We start from the raw sequence: 11,722 nt of genomic DNA on the forward strand, positions 1-11,722 counted from the left end.
GTACAATCGCTTACGCTTCGTCAAATGGTGCGCTCTTTTTTATACATGCAGTAGTAGTTTATTAGTTTCCAGTGGAAATAATAATTCGTGGATTTACGCCTTTGTTCTTACATTATCCCGGATGAAGAAACGAGTCATCAGTTTATAGCCAGGATTCACTTTCTTTACGTTTAAAAGTTCAGCTATAAATAACACAGTGAAGTGCTTGTGCATGTTGCTTTTGGTCGGGCAGTTAACTCTCCGCTACGGAAGCCATAATAGAAGTTAACCTTATTGCTCAGACATTTGTGTTGAAAATGTAATTATATTTGGAAAATTATGCAATTAGTGGGGCTCTATACATGTTCCGTTTTTCGCGCTGTTACCACTCTTGTTTCAACCTTTGTGTTTTGACCATATAACATTCTCAAAATGTACCGTGACAAAAGTATGACATTACATGACTCCTCGTCCAACCAAAGATTCTTAACTAATATTCAGAAATGCAGCCAAAGCATTTTCAATGGTCTTGTAGTAAGCATCTACCCGAGGCAAGGGAGTTACTTGACTGTAAAAGTCCTGTGTCAACCCTGGAACTACCCTGGAATTTCTGGGCTCGATCGTAGCGCCACCAGTGGCTATTACAAGTTATGTCCTTTCTATGTTCCTCTTATTGACCAATCCACCCAGTCAGGACGATCTGAACGATAATAAAAATCTATATTGTCATAAAACGGGAATTACTTCGCGAAGTGCACCAAATCACGTGAGCACCTTGATTAAAAACATGAAAAGATCTGTTGACGCCCAGTTTGCGGTACATATGCTTTCCAAATCCTGCCATCGACCGAAATCTGCACGGCAGTTTACGAACTGGATGTCGATTTCGTTACGCGATTTTGATTGGACTATGCATAGACTCGTTAGTCCAGCCAAAATATAACTTCATAATCCCAGCCCAGTTCTGCAAGGGTGGAAACTTGACTTTAATAGTCAGTTAACTCCCTTGCATCAGGAATATGGTAGCAAGAGGCGACAAAATGTATCGGGCGATGAGGCTCGGTCAGTTGTCTGATTACACGTCATCGTATCCCAATTGCATGGATCGATGCTCATGATGTCAATCACTGGATTCTCTGATCCAGATTCAATTATTTACAGACCGCCGTCATATAGCTGGACTATTGCTGAGTGCGGCAACACAAAAAAAATATTCAAATGAAAATTGACAAAATCAGATCTGCATGACAGAACTGTTAACTAAAAGGGTTTCGTGACCCCTGAAGATCCGATGTAGAATGGGTCTTCAGCAACCAATGCTAGCCGTAACAGGCGACTATGCTTGTCGCACGTTCGACTAACGGGATCGGGTGGTCAGGCTCGCTGACTTGGTTGATACATGTCATCGTATCCCAATTGCATGGATCGATGCTCATGATGTCAATCAGTGGAATGTCTGGTCCAGGCCGCCGTCATATGGCTGGAATATTGCTGAGTGCGGCCTTAAACAAAAACAAACAAACACACAATCGGTTTGGTATATTTGAATGTGTTGAACGTGTTGGATTCCATGACAGCTGACAGGAAGACGTCGGGAAACGTATGATCATGTGATGGAGAGAATATCAAACATCGACGATCACATGTCCAGCCTGGCAAATCCCGGCAATAGCCCTGAGATAGAGATGTTTCCATTGCTTCGGTACTTCCCCTACAACACCGGGCGATCTTGCAAAAAGTTGTCAGTGTGTATAGATGACATCATAGGCCAGTTTCGCAAAGAACATTCTGTAAGTGTTAATTTCTTCTTTAAATGTCTAGTGTTGATTAATTTAACGGTACAATTCTTTGTTGCGCGCGCTTTAATTAAACGGTTGATTTTAAGATAAAGTGTTTTTGAACTTTATTACGTTTGCGTTAAAAATGTTTTTCATTTATGCGTCCACAAAACATTTTTCCAAAGCATTTGTGTCATTCGGTTTAAAACTGGGTCGGCGGGGTAGTCAAGCGTTTTGCCGTGATTCCAAAACCTCTGGTTCGATGTCCAAGTCTATGAACGGTGTTTTTTTCTGATACAATGTAAATTGTTCCTGAAAAAACTAGAACAAAAACATTTCACCACTGGGATTGCAAAACAACAAATAACTCTGAGCTGTAAGAACTCTACTGCTTATCATAAGAGACGATTTATTTGGATCGGGTAGTCAGGTTCTCTTGCTTGGCAGATTGCGTTGATTTTGATTTTTACAGGCCCGTATATATGCATCGTTAAATACCATTCATCCAATGAAAGCGACAAAATCCTTTCCACAATCATATAAAGACACATCTGCTTTTAGTAAAGTTCATTGCACGATTCCGACTTTATCTCAAGCATGTATGCATGGACCACTATCAAATTGTGATGATACAAGGTGTTCGCGACAAATGTAAGCGAATCTTGCTCCAACGATGACATCCATTGCAAACACATGCAAAGGTAAGTCAATCGTTCAGCTGAAAAAAAGGGAAAAATGAGTTGTCAAAGTCAAAATATGGAATTGCATCACCGATGCCTCAAATTTGGAAATATCTTCCACATGTATTCTAGACGTGTTGCAGGAGGGAGGCATTGCCGAACAAAGCATCATGGGGCAGTTGCTGTCTGGTGACGTGGAACTGGACGACGGCGGCAAAATCAATGAGGAAGATATGAGGGGCATCGTTACTGATCTGATTGCAGCAGGTGCTTAAAGCATCACACAGTACAACTGTAGTTTTCAGATTATTAGTCCACCGATTGAAATCCTGAAAGATTTTCTGAAAGAATTATAAGTAATAACTCATGACCGCTTATCGTTTTTTGTCGCTTTTGTTGTAGTACAAAATGCACATACACTTTTTATGGTAACGTGACTATTAGAGCAAGAGATTATTAGACTTGAAGTTATAGTTGCCATTTTCCTCGAAAAGACTCGACGAATAGCTTTTAATTGCTTTCACGATATAAAATGATCATGAATATAAATACTTTTCCTTGATTATTCGTTTTACGTGGTGTCCGCCATGGATTAATTTTCAACTATGCATTTTTAGGAAAGTTTTTTCAAATAATTTTGAAAGTTCAATCATTGACACAGGTTATGAAATTGTTGCAGCAAATGGGCGAACATCGGACGCCCAATGAGCTATCGTCTTCAGGGAACACACTACAATCACACAAAATCTAATTTCAGTCATGAACTCGACATATCAAGAAATCATACCCTTCATCAACAAAGTATTAACAAACTTTAATCTTTGTCTTATGCCAAAAAAGTAAATTTGGATTTTGGTATGGTGTTTGGGGTAATATGTATTTGTAGATTCTTGAAAGTACATGTTTTCTAAATCCAAATAAATATACATATTCATAATGATTAAAATGCCTTGGATGATCTGTATGGTACACAATGCACATAATATACACAGCATACATACACCCATCTGGTATCGTTAGTTTTATTTGACCATTCAAGTCTCGTGATGGTTAGGACCTTAGTATCAAGTTTTTAAAATGTTTTATAACAAGCATAAACAAAATCAGGGGAGATAATTCATTAAGAAATAAAGAAACGTGTTGTGTTCACTTTGATACTAAGGTCTGTCTGGTTTGCAATTCTACGATACTACTGCGGGGGCACGGGTGGCCCAGTCGTCTGAGGCGCCGCGGATCGCTGTGCAGAGTTGCGTCCCTTAGGATTGTGGGTTCGAATCCCGGTTCGCCCCGATTATGGTTCTAGGTTTGTCAGCACCATACTCGTGCTCGTGGGTTTCATCGAAGTGGTAAACGTCTGAGACCTGCATCACTCCGGGCTTTCCTCCCACATTAAGCTGACACGCTGTGATATGACTGGAATACTGTTTAAAGCAGCGCAGAGTCGCTGTGCAGAGTCGCGTCCCTTGGGAACGCCAGAAACCTATGATTGTGGGTTCGAATCCCGGTACGCCCCGATTATGTTTCTAGGTTTGTCAGCACCATACCCGTGCTCGTGGGTTTCACCGAAGTGGTAAACGTCTGAGACCTGCATCACTCCGAGCTTTCCTCCCACATTAAGCTGACACGCCGTGATATAACTGGAATACTGTTAAAAGCGGCGTTAAACCCAACTCACTCACTCACTAGACAGAAATTATATCCTGTGTATGAAATTATCAGGAATTGTAATAAGAAAACAGCAAATGTTATTTTATGTCCATTATACAGGCGTTGAAACTACACGACAGACGCTTCTAAGTACATTACTTTTCATCGCAACACATCGAGGTGTCCAGCAGAATATTCAGGCTGAAATCAGACAAGTTATTCCCCTTGGGTCAAGAATAACAGCTCCTGACAAAGCACACCTCCCCTACACCAATGCTGCGTTGTTGGAACATATGAGGTTGTATACGCCTCTCCCACTGCCACCATTCCACGCGACAAGTCGGGATGTTGATTTCCATGGTTACCAGATACCCAAAGATACTGCAGTAAGTAGACAAACATATGATTTCCTGCCGTTTGTTCCAGCGAGAACATTTCAACAATATATAGACAGTTCAGATATCGTTGAAATAGTATAAGGACACTGTACTGTTCCATCACACTGCATGTAAGCTGATAATATGTGGCCATACACATGATTGCAGACCGCCTCCGTGGTCTAGTGGCAGAACATCCGCGAAGAGAGCGGAGGTCCGGATTCGATCCCCGGCCGCGTCATACCATAAGACGTTAAAAGATGGTACTTGTTGTTACCCTTTCTGGCGCTCGGCATTAAGAGGCTAAAACAAGGACTTGTCGGCTCGAAGTCAGTATTATGTGTCTGAGTGGGGTGGGTATTCATCTTAAAACTTGAACTTAAAAATGGACCTCCAACCATTAGTAGCATGTATTGGTTGAGTAGGTGATTGATTGGTTGATTGGTTGATTGAACTGTTCATCCACGTGTTTTACAGGTCCTCTACAATGTATGGTCAATACATCACGACGAGGATTTCTGGGAGAGACCGTTTGATTACATCCCTGAGAGATTCCTCGACGAAAACGGCGCTCTTCTTTCAAGCGAACACGAGAAGCGCCGTCGGTAAGATACTTTATTCATGTGATCCCACATGGCCGTCTTATTCACCGATTGTAAATGTCACTGTATACAATTCATTGATCAATTACGCAAGATGCTTGTCACACCGTCGGTAAGATATTTTATTGATGTGATCCCACAAGGCCGTCTTATTCACCGATTGTAAATGTTACTGAATACAATTCATTGATCAATTACGCCAGATGCTTGTCACGCCGTTGATCGTGATACCGTCAATCTAACTGAGATCCCGTTTTACGAATTGTATGCTGAATCTATAAGATAGTCATGTCTTCATTATGTAAGACCGCCTCCGTGTTTAAATAGATAGCCAAGCTGCCCGGAGAGCGCCAGGTCCGTTTGACTACTTCAAACCAAAAGACGTTGAAAAATGGTACTTGTTGTTACCCTGCCTTGGTGCTCGGCATTAAGGGGATGAAGGCAAGAGTCGACTCGAAGTCAGTAAACTGTGCCTGAGTGGGGTATCCATGTTAAACTGAAGCATTGTGTCTTAGTGGCAATGCATGATAAAAATGGGCTAGCATTAAAAGAAAAGTAAGTTATAGTACAAGCAACCACACAAATGTGCATGGACCTTGCTATTAAAGTGAAATAATCTTGAACGCGACGTTAAACTGATTTCGCTTCACCTATCCTTCATTGTGCACTTGTTCAAAATCATTTAATGATATAACTTAAACGTTCACATTTTGGCTCAGTTGTTTACGGTTCGAGCCTGCTAAAGTTGTAGAAATATTGGACTCAGTACATCAAGACCTGAGACTCTCTCTTGGGGCATTTAGGATCTCAGTTGTTAATGTATCACTAAAGTGTTTAATAATCAGTCGAACTCAGCATTTAATCCTCTATGTGGGAATTGTTTTACAGTAAGACCAAGCTTGTAAAGTGTTTAATAATCAGTCGAACTCAGCTTTTTATCCTCTATGTGGGGAATTGTTTTACAGTAAGTCCAAGCTTGTAAAGTGTTTAATAATCAGTCGAACTCAGCTTTTTATCCTCTATGTGGGGAATTGTTTTACAGTAAGTCCAAGCTTGTAAAGTGTTTAATAATCAGTCGAACTCAGCTTTAAATCCTCTATGTGGGGAATTGTTTTACAGTAAGTCCAAGCTTGTAAAGTGTTTAATAATCAGTCGAAATCAGCATTTAATCCTCTATGTGGGGAATTGTTTTACAGTAAGTCCAAGCTTGTAAAGTGTTTAATAATCAGTCGAACTCAGCTTTAAATCCTCTTTGTGGGGAATTGTTTTACAGTAAGTCCAAGCTTGAATCACAATGAAGACCGTATCCGTGGTCTGGTAGTAGAGTGATCGCCCGGAGAGCGGAAGGTCCGTGGTTCGATCCCCGGCCGCGTTATACCAAAAGACGATTGTTACCCTGTCTGGCGCTCGGTATTAAGAGGCTAAAACAAGGACTGCTCAGTGGACTTCTTTCATTTACTTAAAGAAACTTAGATGCAGATTCTCCATATGCAAATATTTTCAAAATATGATTCTCACAGATCCATTTTGACAGATCCAAGGATTGTACCAAAGAGCAAATGCCAGTGTCACTGGATCTTAAACTTTTTCTTCCAGGATCGCAGGCAAGAGCTCAATGGCCACTGCGGTGGCCTACGCTATTTTAACAGCTTTGTTTTTATCATATTTTCAGGCTCTTTTCTTTTGCCTTCGGGCATTTAAAAGCATTTCCGCCAGTCACATGGAAATGCTTGAGATCTTTGAACGACATAACGATCCTACTGGTCAATGTGAACTTGCTTTTTGTTGGTTGCACAGCCATGTTTGCATAGCAGGTACCTCAAAGCATGGAGCTCTGGACAAGCCACTTGTCCCATATAATGATCTCAAAGCAATAATAAACAGTTTATTTAACAGCTTTGGGATATTCAGTACAATTAACAACAGTGAATCAACCATTTCCATGATCATAACAAAACTCTATGGTCGAAAGTGAACTTTGATGGGGGAAAAAAGTGTTCAGGGTAGATTTCTTAAATAAAACAATATCCAAACATGAGCCATTTCATTTCATTAATCCTAGGTTCTTTACTCCCATACGGTACCTCTTTACGTGAAGATCTGAATACACAGTCAGAATGAAGTAAACGTGTGTTCAACTTCGTGAATGTCAGTTTTCTAAAACGAGGTAAAGAAATCTGATTTACAAATCAGAATGATTTGCTGGGAAATTAGCTGCTTTAGGGTTTAGCTGACACAACCTCCTATGGATATTCACAAAGAGAGGAATTGTATCGGAATAGAAGATGCAATTTTAATGAGATCATGAGCTACCCCTACTGATCCATTGAACAGGAATTTGTATTGAACGACCAGAAACTTTTATTTCAGTGTTATTCCATTCGGCCTTGGAAAGAGGTCCTGTCCTGGGGAGAGTTTATCGCGTCTCCGTACCTTCCTTTGTGTGGCCAATATCTTGCAGAATTTCGACATCGTAGAGGATGAGGCATCGCCCCTCCCTCCCCCCGATCCACGGCTCTATGGGCAGGGGATTGTTCTGAAAACACCAGCGTATAAGATACGGCTCCGCATGAAATGAAAATGGACTTCTGAAAACGTGACTGAATGCAATTTCTGGACAGATTTCATGATTTTGTGAACTCACGACGGTTATGCATTATTTCGAACGTCTAAGTTAACTTGTGTACAGAACGTTACGACGATTGAATATTACTCAGTAATCATTTACTCCCTCGCTTAAATGAACGTGTGTGATTGTGTAGATAGTCAGTAACTCTACATGCTAACCAAGACTTGTAACCTACACAATTGGATCTTTTACGCTGTTACACCTCCATGGAAGGTCGTTTCAGGTGGAATCTGAACGAACTGTGACTCCGAATCCTGTGGTCTAAGGGGAGGTAATACGTTGTCCACCCATAACTGCCAGGTTAATGAGCACACCTGACTGAAATGAATGAAACAGGGCGGTGTGGTAGCCTAGTGGTTAAAGCGTTCGCCCGTCACGACGAATACCCGGGTTTGATTCCCCACATGGGTACAATGTGTGAAGCCCATTGCTGGTGTCCCCCGACGTGATATTGCTGGAATATTGCTAAAGCGGCGTAAAAACATATTCACTCACTCATAATGAAAAATGGTATTTGCAGTACATATATTCCGTTTTGGGGGACATTCCAAAAATTGTTTGAGGTATAGAAAGCTGAAATTGTTAATCTATATTTCTTCTTTTGATGTCATCATATTGTGTGAACATCTGTAGAAATTACTGTTACTTTTAAGTCCTCAGTATTTATGAAGAGGACAGTAGAATGGCAATGCTAATTGGCCATCTTTGTTGACATTTAAAGCTACTTATCCAGGTGAGCTACAGGCCCTTACTGCTATGCTTTTGCAATACCTTGGCAAGAAAACAGTTGACTGGAAAGAAATGCCCTTGTCAATCGCGATGCTTTGTCAGCGTGTGACCCTGAAATAAAAGGTGTTTATCATACGGAGGATTCGTAGTTTAATTTACTAGCTAAATGTCGGATCGAACCAACAGAGCAATACTAGCGAATCTCACCCGAGTGTCTTTTGATATCAAATATATCAACACGAGTTGATAAAAGTGGAAAAATTCCGAGGCTTGCCGAGGATTTTTGCCACTTTTATCAACGAGTGTTGATATATTTGATATAAAAAGACACTCGGGTGAGATTTATTTTATCATCCAACATCATTCTTTCAACTTTTTCAATTTGTAGACAGTAATTAGCAGTGTCTTCAGTGTAAAAAATACTGCTAACAGCTTCAGTAGCAGAGCCATTAGTGATGTCATTTGATTGTGATGTCATGGTAACCAGTGATGTCACAATGGTCTGCAAAGCATTGTGATGTCATTTCATTGCAGCGATATCTACAGTGTCTCATCCAAGCGATATCTCCTGTGGGAGCCAGTTTTGGATGATAAACACTGTGTACACTACAAGTGATTTAGGTCGCAGATGCTCACCATTTAGTGACACGACGGGGGATCATAATGAGGGCGGATTCGAACCCACGACCTGAGAGCAACTTGAAAAGCGAGTAACGGAACAAATATTAATTTTGGACAATTGGGTGGATGTGACCACTTACCGACCACCAATTTGAAATTAAAGGGGTGGATGAATTGGAGTTTGGGTGTGAAAGGATGAATATTCTGAAAAATAATGTGGTGTGGATAGGTACATATGCTGTTTTGACTAAAAGGATATTCACGAAAATATCCCTGCCCTCTCCCCATCACACTATTCAACGTCGATCTCTGAATTGGTTGGTTTGTTGTTTAACGCCGCACTCAGCAATATTCCAGCTATATGACGGCGGTCTGTAAATAATCGAGTCTGGACCAGACAATCCAGTGATTGATATCATGACCATCGACCCGCGCAATTGGGATCGATGACATGCATCAACCAAGTCAGCGAGCCTGACCACCCGATCCCGTTAGTCGCCTTTTACGACAAGCATAGTCACCTTTTATGGCAGGCATGGGTTGCTGAAGACCTATTCTACCCCGGAATCTTCACGGGTGACATTTTACAAAACGGTTTCGTATTCACGGTTCGATTATTTGGGTTATCTAAGTTAAAATGACTTGTGAAATCCAAGGTATGTATTATATATACATTGTTTTCATGTGTGGGTCTGACCCCGCATTCCGTCTTGAACCAACTATTCGCTGAACACATTACGAACATGAAAAAACTATACCTTTAACATAGGACAAGCCACACAATATTTGTATATAGCGATAGGCCCTAAGTGTGTATTTCTCCCTATCTAACCCCGTTGAGGTTATTCACTCATTAGAGTCTTGAGTTTATTAAATCTTAGTTGTTAATTGGTCGCAGCCGACTTAATTGGTTGTTTGTGAATCCTGCCAATTATCTTGTCAAAGTTTTGATTTAACTACTTTTTTCTCACTGTTATACAGCGTAGCTGATCAGCTTGTATATATACTCTGATTTAATCACTCGGTGATCATTGACAGCGTAAATTGGGTTTTTGATCCTGTATTTTGTCTATTGACACAATTAGCTGATAGTATTAAAACTGTCAACACGTTTTCAATTATTACTTTGTTCTTGTCTAATAACACCCTGGTCTAAAGGAGTACTGTTCCGCCACAAATACCATTGTAACTTGTAACTTTGACAGCACGGGTGGCCCAGTCGTCTAAGGCGCCGCGAATCGCTGTGCAGAGTTGCGTACCCTGAACACGCCAGAAATCTATGATTGTGGGTTCGAATCCCGGTTCACCCTGATTATGTTTCTAGGATTGTCAGCACCATACCGTGCTCGTGGGTTTCACCGAAGTGGTAAACGTCTGAGACCTGCATCACTTCGGAGCTTGCCTCCCACATTAAGCTGACACGCCGTGATATAACTGGAATAATGTTAAAAGCGGCGTTAAACCCAACTCACTCACTCAATATCCGCGCTTCTTTGAAATACTTGCAACTTCGTCCCCATATACCCTTATCAACTATGACATTCCCACATCTTTGAAATCTTCTACCATGGACATTCGGCAACTTTGTCATTTTTAGTAAGTAATTAAGTAAGTAAGTGGGATTTTACGCCACTTTGAGCAATATTCCAACAATATCATGGCGGGGGACACCAGAAATGGGCTTCACACATTGTACCCATGTCGGGAATCGAACCGGGTCTTCGGCGTGACGAGCGAACGCTTTAACCACGAGGCTACTCGACCGCCCCATTCTTCAGTTCTGAAGTAGCTATATGTTCTTCTGTAAAATACCTCCCACTCTTACATATATGCCTGGTAGGTATACTGCCGACTCAACGTCAAATTGTAACTCACTTACACACAGAGGAGGTACAGTTGACGAGTTCCGTCTCGGTCGGACCAAGTATGCCAGAGTAGGTGGCACACACAGTGCCCTGTGCTGGACAGAGGAGGTACAGTTGACGAGTTCCGTCTCGGTCGGACCAAGTATGCCAGAGTAGGGGGCACACACAGTGCCCTGTGCTGGACAGAGGAGGTACGGTTGACGAGTTCCGTCTCGGTCGGACCAAGTATGCCAGAGTAGGTGGCACACACAGTGCCCTGTGCTGGACAGAGGAGGTACAGGTGACGAGTTCCGTCTCGGTCGGACCAAGTATGCCAGAGTAGGGGGCACACACAGTGCCCTGTGCAGGGCCCTGTTCCACAAAGCGATCTTAGCGCTAAGACTATTGTAAGCCTATGTTAAAGTATGGGCGTTACGATGATCTAAGCGCTAAGATCGCTTTGTGCAAGTGGGCCCTGGACAGGGAGGGGCGGGTGATGCCCATACGTGGTCACTGTAAAGTCATGAGTTCTACCACCTGGAAGGAGAACACAATTACCTGTATTTCAATTTCATTGGAAAGCAATGGATATGATATACAGTAAACTACGGTTAAAACGAACTAAAAGGGACCACAAATTATAGTTCATTATAACCGTAGTTCGTTATAGGCACCTATACAGCCTATATACGGCAAATGGACGGGACCCAAAATACAGTTCGCAATATCCGTCAGTTCAGTATTTTTAGTATTTTTGCCTGGTCTTGTAACATTTCATCTGACTTATAAATACATAAATAAATGCTTTGGTTCTGGTGTTTGATGTCGTCTAGCTG

General features: G+C 41.6%; 1 protein-coding gene across 3 annotated transcripts in view; it reads left to right on the forward strand.

Annotated features, from left to right (window-relative positions):
* The window catches only part of LOC139452162 (cytochrome P450 2U1-like), a 40,375-nt gene extending 30,316 nt beyond the window's left edge, over positions 1 to 10,059 (forward strand). For all 3 annotated transcript variants that reach the window (XM_071233513.1, XM_071233512.1, XM_071233514.1), the window contains exons 5-9: positions 1,557 to 1,769; positions 2,581 to 2,704; positions 4,205 to 4,470; positions 4,939 to 5,066; positions 7,434 to 10,059. In XM_071233513.1, the coding sequence (XP_071089614.1) occupies positions 1,557 to 1,769; positions 2,581 to 2,704; positions 4,205 to 4,470; positions 4,939 to 5,066; positions 7,434 to 7,641 (939 nt within the window). In that variant the 3' untranslated portion in view covers positions 7,642 to 10,059. The remainder of the gene's footprint in view (positions 1 to 1,556; positions 1,770 to 2,580; positions 2,705 to 4,204; positions 4,471 to 4,938; positions 5,067 to 7,433) is intronic.
* Positions 10,060 to 11,722: the final 1,663 nt, after the last annotated feature.

The sequence above is a fragment of the Haliotis cracherodii genome, unplaced genomic scaffold (assembly GCF_022045235.1).
Source record: "Haliotis cracherodii isolate W230 unplaced genomic scaffold, xgHalCrac1.p SCAF_9, whole genome shotgun sequence".
Taxonomy (NCBI): Eukaryota; Metazoa; Mollusca; class Gastropoda; order Lepetellida; family Haliotidae; genus Haliotis; species Haliotis cracherodii.